Source organism: Lepisosteus oculatus, chromosome 6, assembly GCF_040954835.1.
Source record: "Lepisosteus oculatus isolate fLepOcu1 chromosome 6, fLepOcu1.hap2, whole genome shotgun sequence".
Lineage (NCBI taxonomy): Eukaryota > Metazoa > Chordata > Actinopteri > Semionotiformes > Lepisosteidae > Lepisosteus > Lepisosteus oculatus.
Window position 1 is genome coordinate 46,573,530 of NC_090701.1, and position 20,474 is coordinate 46,594,003.

The 20,474-nt window shown below is 40.7% G+C and overlaps 1 protein-coding gene across 5 annotated transcripts in view; it reads right to left on the bottom strand.

The window, feature by feature from the left end:
• Nucleotides 1-9,806: 9,806 nt before the first annotated feature.
• The window catches only part of LOC102696061 (nucleolar protein 4), a 116,372-nt gene continuing 105,704 nt past the window's right edge, over nucleotides 9,807-20,474 (bottom strand). For all 5 annotated transcript variants that reach the window (XM_006633939.3, XM_006633938.3, XM_015353531.2 and 2 more), the window contains one exon: nucleotides 9,807-12,896. In XM_006633939.3, coding sequence (XP_006634002.2) covers nucleotides 12,703-12,896 — 194 coding nt within the window. In that variant the 3' untranslated portion in view covers nucleotides 9,807-12,702. The remainder of the gene's footprint in view (nucleotides 12,897-20,474) is intronic.

Sequence of the window (20,474 nt, forward strand, 5' to 3'; positions counted from 1 at the left end):
AAGAGCAGAAAAGCAACTGTACTGTAGGTCAGAATTTGCTCAGAAGTACAAAGACGAACAAGAAGGGATTTGGAACAAAGATTTATGAACAGACAAGGGCAAGATAAACCTTTCCCAAAGTAATAGAAAGATAAGGTACAGAGAAAGAAAAGATTACAGATGCCAAAGGTCGACACCGCTTCTGTGAAGCATAGTGGCATGCATGGCCCACTGGTCTTTATTGACGATGTAAGTCATGATGAGAGCACCACAAAGAATTCTGAAGTTTACAATTGATTAGTTTCTGTGCTTTACCTTCTGTGATGCTCACTACCAAAATAAATACCCACACCCACTTTCTAACTGCTTTATCAAAATACAGGGTCAATGCGAAGCCAGAGTCTATCCTAGCAAGCAACAGGCACAAGGCCAGATACACCCTGGATGGGACGCCAGTCTGTGACAGAGACACAAACACATACATGCACAGCGGGGCCAATTTTCACGAAAGCCAATTAACCTTCTAGTATGTCTTAGGTCTGTAGGATAAAACTGGAGCTTCCTTTCATGAAGGAAACCCATGAAAACATGGAGAGAACATCCAGACTCCCCACAGATCGCACCCCAGGTCAGGACTTGAACCCTGGGCCCCAGTGTTGGATAACAGCAATGCTAGCCACTGCACCACCTTACAAACTACAAGTCTTTGTAAATTTACAGGAAAGCTGGCAGTTTTATTGTAATATCTCATGTAAGTATATACATTATAATTATTAAAGGTAATTTGTCTCAGTTTATTAACTTAAAGTCTAGATTTTAGTTATAAACAGGTCAGAATATTAAAACAAAGGGCTGTAATGAATAAACATTTTATTGGGTGAACCTTATTATAACATATAATTTACAGTATAGATGACGTTACACAATGTACTGTAAAGTAAATATATTCTATTTGCTATTTTAATTTCATTTAATACGTACATTTTAGAAAGAAACTGAATACATAATTGAAGATGTTTTCATATAAAATATTGTGATTATTATGTTCAGAGAACTACTAGTAATGGTACACAGTAAATTGTTTTCACTGAGATTGTGAATAAATAATGTGTATAAATAGAAACTTCATCTTTCTATTTATACATGAGTAAGTTACTGTATATGACTGTTTTCTGTGATTTTCTGACTTAATGCAGTTACTACTGTACCTCAAAGGGATATGAGACGAAGTCCTTTTACACTCTGAAATTTAAGGTCAATGTGTCCTTATACTGTAGAGTACCTATGGCCACTTGAAATTATGGTTCGAGGACCATAATTTTATTGTTTTAATCAAAGTATACATACATAAATATAAATCATAATTGTTTAATTAATATTAATCACATAATCACCAGTACAAACTGATTGCATGAACAACAAAAATATGTTTTGAATTTGCTGTTGCAATACTTTTAAAGTGTTGCAGTGTAAATGTGCAATTTTGCTTACTTTTAAATAAAAAACAGGTAATACTGTTTACATAGCCTTGAGACTATTCCATACATACTGTATACTATGTCTTAATGTCTCCTGTCTAAGATACAGTATATCACACTGCATGGGTTACTGCTGGCTTTCAGAACTTGTCATTCCGAGACCCAGCAAGGCTGCATTAATAATCTTAGCTGCCAGTCTCAGGAGACTCTGAAACTGATATACCTACTCCCCAAGTCAGGAGGGAAATTTGTCTGTGGTTGATTTGCCTTACTGCATTGCAAATAATCTATGTACTGTAGAAAACTGCTTGATCTGAGTTTGCAAAAACAGAGACTTGGCAATACCCACCTGGTTCACATGCACTGAAAACAGCGCCTTCCTAGGTCGCGAGTTCAGAAAGCTCTGAGCCAGGCTTCTGCTTCTGATGTTACATGCAATTGGAAGTCCAGGATACATTTTAATGTGATACAGTAAAGAGGCAAGACAAACCAATAACCTTTTTCTTGGGTGAGCTGCTTTGTGGGGAGTGAGTCTGGTGAAATAGGGAAACATTCTAATAATGCGATAGCTGCCTTCTTGTAACTGCTTTGTGCCTGGAGCTATTTGACCTTGTAGATACACTTAGGCTTGGTTCGACATCACATTTCGGGGCTCATTAGGAATCCAGTTCCTAACGTATCAAACATTACAGTTTGATATTATCAATATGAAATGCTTAAAAAAGTCCAATCTATCTTGAAATAGCATGCAGTATTTTATGTCTAACTAAGAACCTGGACCCCTGTGTGCCAAGAAGGCTAAAAGAATGACTTTCTAAAATACAGTACTTACTGACAACATCCTTTTGTCATTGTAATCTTAAAAATCAGTTTTGTTTTCCATGACATAAAATCCTGTAGAAACAGCTCCTAGGAACCTCAATTTTAATTGGCGTACAAGCCCTCTAACGTCATAGACCTGCTCTGATCATGATTGATTTTCGTTTGCCACGGGCTCCTCACGTAGCGGCCAGGTGAAGGCTCGAACTGCTGAGAACTTTGGAAAAAGGAAGCAATAAACCCAGGAATAACCAAGACCAACGGTCTCCCTTCTGTGCACCACGCAAAAAGCTGCCTTTTGGCCTTTCACCCGTAGAGCCAGTGAAGCAAGCTTGAGCTCCCCAGGAGAGTCTCGCGGGGACAGCAGGGCAGATGGAGGAGGCAAAGACGCTGTTACCCTGATGCTAGTTGAACACAAACACCAGTGACAGGTTTCAGGTCTCAGAGGCAAACAGAGGAGAGGTAACATTAGGCTTGCTTGCCTTCCAGACAGCACCCGAGTTAAATTGTGATTGCAGACTTTTAGGAAGAAGAGAAAATGTCACCAACAACAAAAATGTTACACCAACCTGAGGATATTTTCAAGAGGAATCTGCTAGGATGTAGTGTTACTCTAAATGCATTTATTCCAGCGGCTTTTAATGCACCTGATTTTCCTACTGACTGAATTTTCCAAAGTGGGAAAACTTCCATTCCTAGTTCTTCAGTCTTTTTCCTACATAAGAAGTGATGGACTATCACTGTGTATTTTCCAAAGACAAGGAAGAGTGGAAGTCTGCTCTTGTGCTGGGATACTGCTGGTCTGGTACAGTACTGTATGTTTCTGCATTTTTTCAGTGTGTGTTTGATGTAATAATAACATATTTAATTTGGAACTCTTATTTTGGTGGATGAAGCTGCTGAAATGTTTTTATGTATCTGCAAAATTCCAAAAACTTGAGGCAGTTATGCTTCAGTTGTGACTTGGAGATGGTTGCAATGACCACACAGGTAACAGGTGAAGATTTGTAACAGGCGAAGAGGTGGAAACATTCACAGCATTTTACATTACTTATGGAATTGCCTTTTGACCTTAGACCTCCCTTTTCAGTAGTTCAGTCTACTAGTTTATATAGGACATATAATGTACAATCATTAACAGGACGTCCAGTATTATTACATTTCATTTGAAATGTGAAATTACATTTTTGGTAGTTTAGACTCTTCTGTTGAATTACGATTATATTAAGAAGCTAACAAACGAGACAGACTTTTCAAATATTAACTCATCCTCATTTTTAGCCTTTTGTTTCATTGTGGAGCTTAACATTCTAACTGATGTAAATGTGCACCACTGCTTCTTTTTCCACACACAGCAGAGTGGCAAGAGCACTTGAACTGTTCTGCACTCAAGGTCTGTTTCCTGGGTCATTACTGCTGCCTGTCTCCCTGGGGTACTTGTGTTTCCACATCATGTGATGGCTTGGGCTGGACATGCCTTTAGGGGAACAGCAGGGCCTGATCTGGATTCAGTACACTAGCAGTTGCAGTTTTTCATACTCAGTCTCATCACCTATGGAAGAATAACCATAAACTGGTGACTCATACAAAAACATTAGTAATCATCTCAGAAGGGAATGCGAGCTTGTCTCTAGAAAATATCCTTCCTTGTTGATTCCAGAATCCGCAATGCATTGCATTCTGTCATGCAATCCTAGTAGCATAACTTCTTACCATCTGTTGCTTATATCCTGTAGCTGTCCAATTAGCTTACAAAAAAGTGGAAAAACCAGCACATAATACTTATAACCTGTTAATCTTCTTCTTATATTCGATATCTGAGGGTCTGTTTGGCTATCTTCTTGCAGGTGTTTAATGACTTTGCAAAGAGGAATAGTTTTGAGCTGTTACAAAAACTACACCATTTCACGAGGAATGACAGCAGCCGAAAGCTTGGGAGAAGTTAGAATCGTTTATTGGGATGTGGACATTTGGCGTAACCCGCTTGGCTGAGGGCCAACCTCCCGGCAGTTGGACGGGGAGGATAGGACCCCCATGAGACCAATGGGGCAGCTGCAAAGGTGGAGAGGGGGTGGAGGAGGGATGCAGAAAACGAACGAGGAAGAGGAGAGGGTGACGTTTGATATATATGGAGACCAGTTGCTTTACGTCAGAATTAGCGGGAATTGCAGCGGCTGTGTCGAATGAGCTCGGCTGCCTTCATTCCTCCCGAACTTTCATTAAAAACCCCATTTTGTTAGCCTTTTTAACAATGGCAGAAGACCCCTACACTTCCATACCCATGTCTATTCTGTCCTGTAGACGATACACAGGAGCATGAGGTGAGTAAACTGAGCTGGTTCTCAAATTACGTTTCACAGCCAAAGGAATTCTGTAGAAGGAACTGAAGGGAAAAGGAATGATTTGCATGAGTGCTGAATCGATTTCAGTTTTCTAGCTTGTTCAATGTTAGTCGAATACTGTAATTTTCTAGTATTATGGCAGAGTGTTTCAGATCATTCCCACACTGAAGAGTGAAGCCTCCGCTTATTTATCTTTTTCCAGAGATTCACGAGGTGTTAGAGAATCTGCTTGTGATTTTCCTTGGCTAGGACAACACCAGTATGTAGAATTTTCCATTATTATTGGAAGATTTGCTCCCCTAAACGTCTGGACTTTTTGGTGTCATTCACTGTCAGTTTTAAACGTAGTCTTTCAATTCTTTACAGCATGTTTATATTTCCTTCTGTTACTCCTGGAAGTTTTGAATTCTCTGATCAAATTACTTCATCAGGTCAGTCAGGTATGGTTATTTTTTTCTTTGTGCATGATCTCTAACAAATCCAAAATGTTTTTTTCTATATACAGTACTGGCCTCAGAATGTTTTTTCTTCACACAACTGAAGAAGGCTCCATGGCCGAAATGTTGTGTTTCTTTTCTCTTCCTTTCAGCGTGGAATAAACCTTCACCTGTTTCTCTACAGCCTGCGCATGCTGACTCAGCTCCCTATTTCACCTTCTCTGTGGTTAAGGATCAGCGCCTGTGGCTGGAAGGTTGCCGGTTCGTATCCCGTGGCCAGCAGAGGAATCCTTCTCTGTTGGGCCCCTGAGCAAGGTCCTTAACCCCAACTGGTCCAGGGGCACCGTATAAATGGCTGACCCTGCGCTCTGACCCCAAGCTTCTCTCCCTGTCTGTGTGTCTCACGGAGAGCAAGCTGGGGTATGCGAAAAGACACATTCCTAATACAAGAAATTGTATATGGCCACTAAAGTGATCTTATCTTATTCTGTTGGTTTCACCTCTTCTCGGTCCAGGTATATCTATTGTTTAAGATTCCTAGAGATTTTAATTAAGTTGTTTAACTTAATAAGCAGATTTTCATTAAAAGCTTTCTAGAGCTCTGAGCATGTTTTATCCATTTGGTATCCATCCATACTGTTACCTATTCAAATTAATCTAGCAAATCGAAATCATATCATTACTGTTATTCGAAGTGACTATTGAAGTGTCTCAAAAATCTATGGACAATAATCAAACATCTGGCTAGTGTCCACATTTGTAGCTCTCAGGAGCTTCAAAGCAAGAAAGGAAATGAAGTGTTTACCTGGGCCTGAGACACACTGGTCAAAGGAATCGTCTGGATTATCTTGGTTAACGAAGTTCTGGGTAAATGATTAGGAATCATCAATAATTGAAGGACAGAGGATGAAAAGATAGGAGGACAGGAAAAAGGAGGAGCACAGAGAGGAAAGACAGCAAGACACAAGGGAAGAGGAGAGGACACAGTGCCAGACAGGAAGTCCTTGTTTTGATCAGCCTTTAAGACCAGATTCGAGTTAAGTTTTAGAACCTTGCTAAGAGGACTTGCCATTCTGTTTTGTTTAGGAAACTCAGATTTTTGATATGGAGGATCCCTAGGTTAAAAACAGCCTCTCCTGCTTAGCGGAAGCATTTTTAGAACAGGGAGATGGGTTCCCATTCATTTTGTAGCATCCTGGTTTAGAGGGAGGATTTAACAGCCTGTTGTATTCTGTTTTTGTGCACGAGACAAATTTTTGTTTGCTTTTGGGCCTGTTGGGTGTTATAAAGGATTCAAAAAAACTTGGTGGCAATCTGGGTTTTTTCTGGTTGGTCGGAATATAGCCCTTTTAGACATCTTGTTTGTAACATGTATATTGTATGTTTATGTTCTGTGTGGCATTATTATTAATAAAAATGTGTTTAACCCAGTATGCCTGATTTATTACTCTTTTCACCAAAGCTGTAATAAAGAACAAAAACCTCCAACCACTTGTGTATGATTGGCAAACTCTTTACAACTTGAGGGTTACAATATGATTATTTAATTATCTAATTGAATTTACTCAGTCTATTTTGGTATTCTCTGTTGTATCTCCCTATTTGTAACATTATATATTTTGTAAATCTATAAACATAGCATTTATTTATTCTTCAAGTATTGTTTTCTATGTCCTTTATACTGGCTGATGATTTCCCCGTTGTTTCTTAACCCTCAGTCTTTGGTCTCAGACCAACTTCATGAGCTGGTTTCATGAAGACACCAACTCCATGTCCTGGCATTTAATTCATTTCTAATTAAATTAGTCTCTATAAATTTTTATTTGTATTGAGAAATATATTCTAGCACAAATAAAAATTCCAATGTACATGTAGAAATGGGAGTAAACTAATTGACTCTCTACTCTTTACTGACCATTATTTTTAAAGTACTATTAATTAGTACAGTATTTTATTAGTACTGTAACGGAACAGTTCTTTCTGGACCCTACGCGGACGACACAATCCGAAATAGTGAAGAAACGCTGGGGGGAAAAGCCATGCAGGAAACGGGGATCAAAACAGAGGGGCGTGTCCTTGGTGCGCTGGTGTTCGGGGGGGGGGGGGGGGTGAGTCCGGGGCAAACAATCCAGTAGAAATCCAAAGGGGGAATCCAAAACGAAAGCAGAAGTCCAAAACCGGGAGGTCCATCCAAAAACAGACAAGATAAAAACTAGAACCGGGTTGGAACCGGTGGAATGGGAACGTGAACGGGATTAAAACCTTAACGGGACCAGGCGCTTCCAGGTCCCGGACTCGCACGATACGGAGATCAGATGCAGAGCCCGGATAAACGTCAGAGCCTGGCTTTTAAGGTGGACTGGGAACAGGGGACAGGTGCGGGGAATAAGGCAAACAAGGAAGAGCCGGAGCGCCCTTAAGGAGGAGGGACTACAATCGTGACAAGTACTTTAGTGCATATTTATAAAAGTCTGTCTCTGGACAGACATTCCTAGGTATGAATTAGCAATATACCAAACCAATGCATCAGCTAAATTAATGTATAAAGAGAAACTACATCATCATTTGTTTTTTCGGAAATGAAGAAAAGGAACCTTTTGCCAAATGTCTCATAAACAAACAGAATTAAAACACTCTATCACTGATCTTTTTGTTTATGATTTGCTGTAGGAATTTTCTTTTCTCTTAATAAAAGGAAAGCAGATACAGGAATCTGAAACACATAAAAAGGGGGTGGCATATACAAGCAATATACATGTAGGCTTGCTTTGATGTATTTACATATTTTTAAAGATGGAACTTAATTTTACATTATTAAACAGGAAATGAAAATGATCTAAATCCTTTATTCTTAAACCCTGGAATTCAAGTGCTTAGAATTTAATTTTCTAAAAAAATCCAACATCTTTTTTACAATCGTTGCTGTAAAATAGTCAATCCTTGTCTGTGACTGAACAGCAGACATACAAATTCAGTTCTGGAATTATAAGACTGAGGTCACAATCTCTGTTTGAGCATCCATACAGATTCAAGTATCTAAGAGAATACTTCACCGTTTCTGTGTATTCTTTTAACACGCATAATTGTCATTGATAAGTGGAGATAAAGTAAATGTCATTATATCCCTGAATGTCATAAATTTCTAATAATGAAGTTGTCAGTTCATGGATGAAGTAATTATGCAATTACTTTCAGTGACTGCATCCATTATCTCAGCAATTTAAATAATGACATTGTTTACACAGAACTAGAGCCTCATTTACACAGAGACATTCTTGTACATCTATAAGGATTCTTGTGCAACTCCATATATAGATAAGACATAGATTAGCTTCACAAGTTAATTTTAGGCCATTGAGTACATACCCAATTCAAAACAATTAGTTAGGCAACAAGAGAACGTTTTGAAGGGTGTGATTTAAGGAAATCGGTCTTAAATGTATTGAAATCGAAAGTGATCATTAGTCTCATGACTTCGATGCTCATAACTCATGTCCACCTAACCGGGTAGTCTGTGATCCGAGAGTCTGAGCAGCTCGCAGCCCAGGCAGACTCCAGCTTTCCCGCGAGTGAGCGCCCGTCTCCTGGGGCTCCGATTCAAACACGCTCAGGCCCCCTTTCAGTTCCACCTTCCCCCTGCCAAGCCAGCACCCAGTCATCTCAGGAATGAATCAATTCAAATCCCCTATTTCATTCCAGAAACGCCACAAGGAAGGTGCTCTGACATTGAGTTACTGAGCTCCTGCTGTGCTCAGCCCTAACTTTAAGACGCGCTACTGGCAAACCAGAATAACCAGAAACCCCAGTCCCTGCGACTTGAAACGCAAGACCCAAAGAGCAAAAGCTTGCAGGAATCTGGATGTTCTTCCTGCCCTGTCTCCTGATCCAGTCTGTAGTCTCCCGGTCAGCCATTTCTCACTTCTTTGCAGCAGACTCGGCCAGCAGTCGGAAAATACTGAGCTCCTGCAATTGAATTCCTGGCAAGCTGAGTCATTACAGGAAGAGCTCGGAATTTATAACTGCAGTGAGAGTCAAGCCCTTTGTTGTGAATCTCCACCTCCTCAGAATAAAGAGTTAAGACAGACATCTGCTCCAGAATGTTATTCTTCACTCTATTTAGGGCACCAGCAAGTTACTTTTATCACCTCCCCATGAACACACTTAGAACTGTCTGTTCTCCCAAACTCTGAAGTGTGTGTACTTACCAAAGAGAATCTCGTGCATACAGTAAGTATACATTTGTTTGGCCCTAATCCTAATTAATGCAGAGTACAGTAGAGTTTAAATTAGGATTAGTTGTTTAATTGCCTTAACTCACCTGGCCCTAGGAATGAAGCTGTCCCACCCCTTTGTTTCAGGAGGAATGAGCCAGGGAGCAACGCCAAGGGTAGAGAGAGGGGTGTGAGAGAAGCTGTCCAAGTGGGGGTTTTGTTGTTGAGGTATTTACAGTATGCGCAGGAGAGTGGAAGTGGGTGAGAGCCGGGCTTGACCTCTTCCTAGAATCTGTAAAACCATCATTTGTAAACAACTTAACTGGGAGAGCGGCATCTCTACGTTTTTACTAAAAAAAGACACCGCTTGCCAGCGCTCAGGACTTTTAATTCAAAATAATACATTGTAACCACACTAAGTGAAGCAACTTATCAGCTAAGGGAAATCTAAGAGTCGCAGAATCTACTGTCGAATTGAAAAATGCTTTCTGTTAATCTTTTCATTTTAGTCAGCTTCCTGCAAAACATGCATTCAAGAACCAGGGTTTTTAAAATATTTATTGAAAATTCAACAACATGTATCTCATTTTACTTTTCACATTTTCACCAACAGTATCACAAAGTTTCTCATTTAGTTTACTTTAAACAACAAATGTAAGAAACACTAGAAAATGCATGAAGGTGTCCACAAATACAATAGAAAGTGCACATTACTTTGTCACAATCATAGTCAGATATCATTAAACAGAAACAACAATATTTATATTTATATCAATTGCCATCATAACAGGTTTTGTTTTTACAAAAAAATTAAACTGGATTCAACATGTAATAAGGCAAATTTCAATACGCACGTAGAAACAATCTGTTAAGCAACATCACTGTAAAAATTAGTTTTTTAAAGGTCAATTTTCCATCACAAAAAGCTGAACAAAAATACTTTCACAACATATAATAAATCTTTCTACTGAACTCAAACCAAACATCAATAATATTTATATACCCAACAGTATAAAAATATGTTACAGCCCATAAAGTACATCTACAAAAACTGTGAGAACTGCATCCAGTTGCAACAGGTTTGTACCGAATTTAGCATGGAAACTATATATAAATTACTTAAGAAGCATTAAACAGCCTCGGTTCAATTGCAGTTTGTAATTGAAAAATGTACAGAAGAGTGCAAAGATTTCAGATTGTCAAATGCAACCTTGCAACATTCAATATAATACATCCCACAGGAAAATAAACAGGAAAAAAAAATGCCAAAAAGAGGAAAAAAAATATAAAAAAAAAAACCAAGCTGCAGCAATCACAGAGCAAGCTCGTGTACTATGCCTGTCAGGAAAAGAAAAACTGACAAAAACCATGGCTTCACTTTGATATGTCTTACACAAAACCTTCACAGGTGTGTGTACCTCTGGATAGTGCCTTACTACCGCACTGATTTCTAAGGAAAAATAATAGTCTTGGTGCAGATGCTGAGGGGCTGTTTCACACAGTACACTTACCTTCAGTACAAGAATTTGCATTTTTCGTCATTAAGACTATCTGCACAACATTAAGAGCAGAACCATGATATCGCATCTGTTGGCCATACAGTATTTACTGCAATATGTTCTACTGGAGAGCAAGTTTTACCCCCTTTCCCGCTTCTCAATGGCTTGACACACATTCTTTTCACTGGGATGTTCCGAGACCTTCACCTATTCAATTCCATTTACAGTACATGTCTGTCTATTTCTCTATCTGGAAATAAAAGATCTCCAATAATATACTTATCAGTACAAAATACACTGACTGGAGGGGTGGGGTGAACTTGAACTAAATTAAACTTGAATCCTATAATCCTGATATTTCTCTTTTGATATATAGTAAACTTCACAAATTCCAACGCTGCCTTTTTTGTGTTTCTGCTTTATTCTTGAACTTGTAATTAAATACATCGAGATTCACCTCACAGAAAGAACACCCACACGTTCTGGAAAAGAACTGTGCCTTCTCTTCAAAAGGTTCCAGGAAGAAATGATGTAATGACATTTATTTTGTTATAGGTCAATTCCAAAGTAGTACATTTTCTCGAAATTGGATTCATTTTATAGAAATGGCTCAAGACAACACTTCAGTCAAAACCCAGTGGGAACGTTTTTTTTTTTCCGTTGTGGCTGTTAATGATTGTTTTACACTACTGGATTCTGCTGAGTCAAAGCTCTGGCGGAGCCTATATTTTGGCAGTCAGACAGAACTGAAGGAACGGTGTGTCAACTTTAAAGATGGACCATCGCGCCTTAAACACTGGAACTATGGAGATATTCGCAATAAAGGCTTATCCAGAATTTAAAGGTAGATGACAAAGTACTGTAGTTACAGTATGCTCTGGGATACAAAGAGATACTGTAAGAATGGCGTCATGGGAAATATTAATTTAGCTGAATAATATTTTTAAAAAGAAAACAATGTGTAACAAACACACTAGGACTAGAGTGCCCAGGATGAAATCTACCAGCTCAGTCCTCCAGCGTAGGCACTGACGCACCAAAAAATGTCATCACAGAAGGCTGGTGCATTTCAATGCTAGATATTTTAAACTATTGAAAGTGTCATCTTGCTATTCGTAAATGCGAACAAAATGGTGATGTACATAAGTGTTGCAAGACTATCCCTTACATAAATACGTGATATACATTTTTTTTAAAAAGAATGGTGAGAAACTCCGGGCAATCTCTGAAACGGAGGGACTGGCTTGGTGAATCTTTTCTGTACAGATGGTTAATATTCTTTTTAAGAAGTGTTTTACGCTTTTGCGGCGATGTGTAATTAGAAAGGCTTTTAGCCTCCTCCAGAGCTTCGTTTGTCTTTAATGTGATTTTCCCCCTTTTTTTAGTCTTAAAAACAGGTCAAAAGTCACACGGCGGTACAATGGCTGCAATATCTGAAATTAATGGTCCCCTAGAGGGTTAAGTAAACAACCGTTTTTCACAAAGTTGGTCCCACATATTCACTACTATACATTAACGCAATAAAACACTGTATTTATAAAAGGTACACTTAAGAAAACAGTCAGTAGCACCCTTCAATAATATTGCATGTGCATATCAGACCTTATTTCACATTTTCTGTTCAAAACTCCCCACCACCACCGACCCAACCACAACCCCACACATGACAACAACAACAACAAAAAAAAATAAAAAAAAATAATCACTTGCATCACTTATCGAGCAGGTACTTTTGTTAACAGGGCGGAAATCCGAAAACAGAAGCGACTAAGCGATAAGTTACCGTACCTGATGACGTCACCGAGCCCAGCGATTCGAAACGGCCAGCGGGGACGGAACGGCGTCGCCGCGGCGAGTCGAGCGAGCGACTTTGACAATCGGAAACTTAAAGCGCAGCCCGTGGCCGGCCAGAGGGAAACGGATTTAGCCGGTGGAGGTCAGTTCTGTTGCAAGATCAGGCTCTCCAGCTCGTCCGCTGAGCGCAGGAGAAAGGCGGCGGACTCCCGGTAGCCGGCGATCAGCTGCCGGACGGCGTTGATCTCCGTGAAGTTGAGCTGGGGCCGCGAACCGGTGCTGCTGGAGGAGCCCGAGCCCGGAGCTAACTGCCTCTTCATGCTGAGATCAGTAGGTCCTGGGAGAAGAAGAAACGAAATTTAATTTACGAATCGCCTAAATTGATGAAATCACACTATGTGCCTGTGCTAATTGGAAGAAAGGAGTATACAATGACACGCAAATAAACAGTGAATGACCTAGCTGCAAGTGCTGAGAGATTTTTTCTAACGTTTTTGAGGACTGTAGGTTCATTTAGTCTTTAATGGCAGCAGGAGGAAATAATGGCAAACATATAAGAGACTAGGGCCTGCAGGGTTCTTGAAGAAACAGGGAAAAAAAGGACATACTGTACAACCCCAGTCTCCGAATCACGATAAGCAAGAAATGTTTTTTTTAATTCCACATATTCGGAGGGGAAATGACTGTGTGATGCCCAGTTCCTCCAAAACCCGAATGGGCTAATTCGACAATGCAATCTGTTAATTAAATTGTTATGATCTATTCCTTCCCGCTGTTCATCTAATCATTTTAGGCAGCATTCAGTCCTTTCATTTCACTCTCTGCATTTCAAGTAAGCTGTGTCTTTGGCAACCGTCAGTGTACTTAGCAGCATCTCCAATATCAAGTATGATACACCGGGTGGGTTTGATCAGAATTGTCCCAGACTGATTTTGCGTGACTGGAAATAGATTAGCATCCAGTCAAGCACAATCGGCCTGTGGAATCTGTGGGAATGCGCGTATTGGCATTTGTTGTACCACTAGACCTCAATACCCGAGCTGATTCTCTTCCGTGCAAAAGATGATTAAACCAGAACAGAGGTCTTTAAAGTCCTGGCTGTAAACACATCCCACTCATACATCATACCAAGTCAAGCTTCTTCATAGCAGCGTGAGCGATTGTAGATATCCCAGACACCCTTCTGCTCTGTTTCTGACTGTGTGCTACGCAGACCTACACCACGCAGTAGGTGTGTTGGCGGCCAGATATGTAATCCCGTAACAGATCAAAACAAACTGTGAATGTGTAATCAAAGGCAGCCGAAGACCTCTTTTTTGAAAGTCAAAAGCTATCCCAGAAGCGTCCATTAATGTTACATAATCCAGTTTTGGAAAATTCAATCCATTTGGCTTCTCATCTTCAAAGAGTCCACTCTTTTGAAGAGGTGCGGTGGCTCTGTGGCTCAGGATCTGCGCCTGTGGCTGGAAGGTTGCCAGGTTGTATCCCGCGGCCGGCAGAGGAATCCTACTCCGTTGGGCCCCTGAGCGACCCCAACAGCTCCAGGGGCGCCGTACAATGGCAGACCCTGCGCTCTGACCCCAAGCTTCTCTCCCTGTCTGTGTGTCTCATGGAGAGCAAGCTGGGGTATGTGAAAAAAGATACATTCCTAATACAAGAAATTGTATATGGCCAATAAAATGATCTTATCTTATCTTTTTTATTGTATTGCAGTAAAGAAATGTGCACTGTTGCATCTGCCAAAGAAGATTAGCAGTTCCTGAAGCAGGGAAGAGCTATGAATGAATTCAACTTGGTAAAAGTGGAAAGTGAATCATGTTCTTGGTGTTTTCAAAGCTGTGCGGAGTCATTGCTTTAAAGAAATGCAGCGCCTAGTGAGTGGATGTTCTGTAAACAGATGTTTTCTACTCATGTCAAAAGTGTCCCAAAACTGTTAATAACTGTTCACGAGAAGCAAGGACATCCTCTGCTCTCCTCCCCTCTGAGAGCTGGTGTGTGGTGAGCGTACTGGTGCACTTTGGCTGCTGTTACATCATCCAGGTGGGGCTGCACACTGGTGGTGGTGGAGGGGATCCCCATTACCTGTAGAGTGCTTTGAGTGGAGTGTCCAGAAAAGGCGCTATATAAGTGACGGCAAATATTCTGTTATCGTGTATGCTGTATTAATCCAGATCTAGACAATGCAAGGCAAGGAATCTGTTTTATAGACGTATAATATATACAATAAACATACTAAATGTAGGGATGTAACAGTACTAAATTTAGATGTCAGTCTATTATTTTATTACTTCTTTTCGGAATACATTTTGTCTAATGAACTATTGTAAATAAAGAGTTTACTTTGAAAATGAACTTTTTAAAGAAATACAAAATGCTCAGCTGCTGCTTTTTGACTGTTTTTTGCCACTTTAAGCAAATTAAAAACAACAGAAGTTGTTTCAGTTCAGTTCAAAACACTTTATTCATCCCCCGTGAGGATAATTTAAACCTACCCTTTTGGTAGTTAGGTATACAGTAACTAAAAGTTGCACTAACATGAATTAGTGAAAAGAAAACTTATTTTTTCTCTTATTGAGGAATTTGAAGGATGCACACTATTACTCACAAGCACAATTCTGTTTGTACATAATTTGATAACTACAGTATTAAAAGAACCTCATACTGCAGAGAATGAAGTACTGAGGTGGAGTTATCCCATACATCTACCCAAGAAACAGAATTTGGAGTTTCCAAATAGCCTTTATCTTCACAATTCATAATACGCATCAATCTGTTCATCTGCTCTGTATTGGTTGTCACGTGCTACTGGACTGCATGTACTACACTTGAGAAAACTGGCAGTATTGTATCAAACAGGGGCAGAAAAGAGAAAAAAATGTAACAATGTAAGATGTAATACAACGTAATGTAACAGTGACAACTTAAAAGCAGGAAATACAGGGCATTCACGAGAGGGAAGGGAGAAGACAGACTGAGGGACAGAGGAACTAAGGAACCTGTCAGTTTTTTAGTGTTGGAAGTGAGGTGAAAAGTCTCAGAGTGACTGAAGTTTGAGCTGTGGCTGTCAGTAACACTGATAGAAAGGGACTTGAAGAAGTCTAGTTAACAGATCAAACTGGAGCTTGGGCTTTTGTCGTTTTTATTTGGTTTGTGGGTATGTTGTTCTCCGGCACTGTAAGTAAGGGAGCACGTTTCTCTTTACCTTATGGCTACCTACTGTAGCGTTTGTTTTACCCTGTCATATCTACACTCCTGTTTTCATATCCCCACAGCATGGTGCGTCACAAATACAACTGTAATCATTTGTAGGATAAAGTAAGTGCTGCTGCTACAATAACACTTTGTTTTGGTCCAGGAGAGCACGACTTGGCCTCCATATGTTCAGACTACACAGGCTTTACTGTTCACAGACAACATCTGTTGCTTGGCCCCCCAAAAAATGAAAATGTAATACTTTAACTGAAATGTAAAAAAGGTGGTTGACAGTATGCCTTTGGTGTATTGAGATTTCCACGGGTGTAAAGATGTGTAATGTTGTTTTGATAGCTGCTACCAGAATTCTGCATTTTCTGTCTACCCTGAAATACTAAACCCTATGTGTATTTCACACCCAAATTATTCATAACTGTATTCTTTAGATTTGCAGGAGACAGACATGACCTTAAGTCTGTGGGTTTCTTTGCACTCCCACATGTTTGGTTTATCGTATCTGCTCTTCATTTAGACAGTGAAAGTACTAGAAATGGTGTCTGCTTTTTTCAAATCTGAAATGAAGAGCGCCATTCACGCGTCCACAGAAAAGGACACGCATGGATCTACAGCAACACGTGAATCTGGTACCCAGGGGTATAACAATGTCCACGGCTTCAAAAATATGGTGAGCTATATTTCTCAGACCACAATACAGTTGTACCTGCTTGGTGAATCTCGCACTCTGTGATCAGTGATTCTGTGAACACACAGAAAAAAAGAATACCAGGGCTGTGGAGCAATGAATGCACCAGGGGACCGTCCATGTTCATCATAATCTTTGGCTTAAAACTTCGGGATGCTACGTCACATAGACTTAGGCAACATTATTTTAAATTCCAGAGCTTGCACTGTTTCGAACCTTCTCCCTGCTCCAGCAGTAGTCCCAGGAATGGATGTTAAAAATGGATTTGGACATGGAAGATATTACCAAACGAATGAGGTGAGTCTGACTGCACCTCATGTTTGTGTTGCCAGCTAAGCCCATTTTGAAACTGATTACCACTCCAGTGCAACAATCGTCTCGGTGGCGATTGCGAGATTACAAAAAAAGATGGCAAGAAAACATGTATATCTTTTTTATTCCTCCTTATTATTTTCATTACAGACTGCATCTTTTTTCCCCCTTTTCTTCATTATTATTCAGCTTCATTGATTTCATCCAAACCTGGAAAACAACAGGCACAGGGGAGGGTCCACCCTAGACGCCAGTCCATTGCAAGGTAAACTCAGACACACCAGGGCCAGTTTTCTCAGAAGCCAATTAACCTACCAATATGTTTCTGAAAGGTGGAGAGAAAACCCCATACAAACCATGGGAGAACATGCAAACTCCACACAGACAGCACCTCAGGTCTGGGATAGAAGCCAGACTTCCAAGGCTGCAAGCATGCCACCCCATTGCTTTCTAAAAAATATTCTTTATCAATTACACATGAAAAGTAAGGTTGCCCATATCAAAGAAGCAATGTCAAAGAAATGGGTTATACCCCAAAGAATGGTTTGTGGGAGAATGGATATAGCTGTGCAGCCACATTGTTGAACCCCGAACTCTGACTTCTCTCATGATGGAAGAGATCCTTGGATCATTTACTGTAGCTACTTAACTACCACTTAATGAGCTAAATCACCTCCTCTGCTTCGTAACTGTCTTTACGTTCACCGATAACAGAAGTGAAAAGGCAAGGGAACAGATCTGAGTAGCTGGACAAAGCACTACCGCTAGGGGAAAAGTGTTGGTGCAATCTTCAAGCTCAGATTTTAGGCAAAGCATTATGTTCACTGCACTGGGATTTTTAGATCAGTCCTTTGTGCAGGGAGCTTCAGGAGTAGCCTTAGAAAGAGTGGTCTGCACCACCATTTGAGATGTGAGCTTTTTAACAATTCCTTGTGAAGGGATGTGGAGGATGATGCAAAGACAGACTGTTGGTGTCTTTTGCATTTTAACAGAGCTCAGGAAGGCCTTTATCAAAACAGTCCTCGGGGCACAGAATCTCGCAGATCGTAAATAGCCATCGATGGAAGGAAATGAAAGGTTCAAACTGAGAAAACGTGAGAAGCAAATGATGAAACTACTGGGTATACACACTGCATAACAAGAGTAAAAGCACAAAAACCTACAGTCCAATAACTTTCCCTGTGGAGAGTGCATTGTACTTCTGTATCTACATGCATAAACAGCACATATACAGTATGACTATAGTATAGGACAAGTAGAGTGGTATATAGGTCATTTATGATTAGATATGAATAAACAGCAGGTACTGTATGTGTTTGTTCATTGGCAGAGAAAATGGCAGGCATCAAAAGAGGAGGTGCTGGAGATACATTTAGAATACAAAACCATCCAAACTCCACACATAAAGATGCATAAGGATCTGGACCTGCTACAGCCACCGTGCTGCTTTAAAAATAATGTCTACAGTGTCTCTTATAGTGAATTCAAAATGTCTCTGGGGACCTGCGACCTTTGAAAGTGAGTCTTCCACAAGGAAAAACAGACTTGACTAGGGAGCTAGCAATGTGAACTGACACTCAAGAAAGGTACATACTTTACTGGGGGTTTTGATTGTTTTATTTGATAATATTCTTATATGTTTAGGGGAAAGGAATAAATAATAAATGAATATTTTGGTGCAAAAGAAGAAAAAGGTTGAAAAAAATGTTCTTTCCCTCATAACTCCTTTGAATTCGTTTTGATCTAGTTTGAGTTGGAATGTGGGGCAGGATTATAGAGAGAGTATTCTCTGGGCTTCGGGTATTGAGAAGCCCCTACCCTTTACAACCAGGACTCTTTAAAAATCTCTAGTTTTTCTCCGTTTCCTCTCTGTAGGTGAGGCGGAGAACTACATGTCCCAGATGCCTAAAGGAAATGGCTTGCTCATTTCCTGTTTAATGAGCTCCAGCTGTGAGGAATTACTTACCTAGATATTTCATCTCCAGCTTTGAAAGGGTGTGGCAAAGATAAGTTTGGTGTCTTTTGTTTGAAGAGGACCTGAAAGACAGTCTTGGTTTCGTGACGGTTTTTTAACTTTAGTGAGAACCCTCCCCCCCATTTAGTGGTGGATATAGGCATTGTTGTTAAAGGCCTGGGTGTAAAAACAGAGATGGAAGAGTATGCTAAGGCCATGTTACAGGCTTCTACAGCAAGGAACACCCCAGCCAGTATTTACGCTTGGAAATGCGGAATATTGTGAGAAAAGTGATGGTCTAGCAGCGAGGATGATGGGAGGAGCCATGTCATATCCTTGCTAGCCAGTGCTTACAGAAAATGACTGCTAGGAAGGATGTAGAGCTGTATTTACTCTCTTTTGAACGGATTGCAGAAAAACAGCAATGGCCACCGGCCCAGTGGGCTGGACTATAAGCCCCGTTTTTAAGTGGGGAAGCAAGGTGGGCCTACCGTGACCTCAAGGCTGCTGAGGCCTGTGATGACCAGAATCTGAAGGCAGAAATTCTGACCCGGGTGGGAGTTACACCGGCCGTACGGGGCCCAAAGATTTCACTCTTGGTATTTTTCAGCCTGGGCTATCTCAGGGTCTCAAATGTTTGACCCCGCTCTTCTGGCAAGGAAATGGCTCCGGCCCGAGGCCCACAGGGCAGCCCAGGTGGTGGAGTTAATAGCCCTGGACCGGTTTCTGAGGAGTACTTTGCCTTTAGGAAGGTGGGTCAGTCAGAGGGATCCAAAGGACACTCATCAGGCCGTCGCCCTGGTGGAGAACTATCATGTCACAGCAGGCCCACTGAGGAATGGGTTGCCGAAGTGTCCCTTCAAGCCAAAGTCACAGAACTCGGACAGACTCCGGAAGGATGAATGGAAGGGGATCAATGAGGATGAGACAGGAGACTGGGGAACTAGGAAAAAGAAAAGTAGGAGTGTCCCCTGGAAGAGGAAGTACACTGGCCAGTGCATGTCCCTTGGGCGAAGGAAATATGGACTGTGATTTGGAAGCTCATGGGGAAAGTGTTGAGAAGGGAAAACAACTGTTTATTAATGGGGTCTGTCCATCTTCTTGGGGAAAATGGTGACAGAAAACATCTGTGTACAGTAATGATAGTTGACCAGCAAGTTACTGCTTTCTTAGACTGGCAGGATCGTTACCCTGATGTCAAGAGATTAAACCTGTCCTTTACAAATTAAGCTGTGAGCATAACTTGGACACTAGTTGGTGCCATGTACAGCAAGCAACTGCCAAAGTTGATACACTGTAAGCTGGCTCTGCGAGCTGTTGGCTGAGGGTTGTACAGTCCCTGCTGGAACCTCTGCTACTGGGAAGAGATTTCCTGAAACTATACTAAACTACACTATTAACTACAGTACATACTGAGTTACTACTACTACCTATACTTCTAAAGCTTAGTAGTAATAGTAGTTTGCATCTAACTGGTGGTCAGGAAGAAGACCTTGACTCTTGTCCTTGAAAAGACCCAGATCTGTGTAGTAATGAAAGTGGTTGCTGAAAAATCCTATTTAGTTTAGTTTCTATTTAGGTGGGAGATGAAACAAACTTCAAGCAAGCAATGTCCTCCGCGGGGCATGAGGAGATGACTGGTTTTTGGGATTGGCACAGAAAATTGTGGTTCTGCTGGACCCTGCCTTTGTTAATGGACGGACTCATAAAAAGGCAGTAGAACACCAGTAGACCCGACTGTCCTGTTGGCCTAT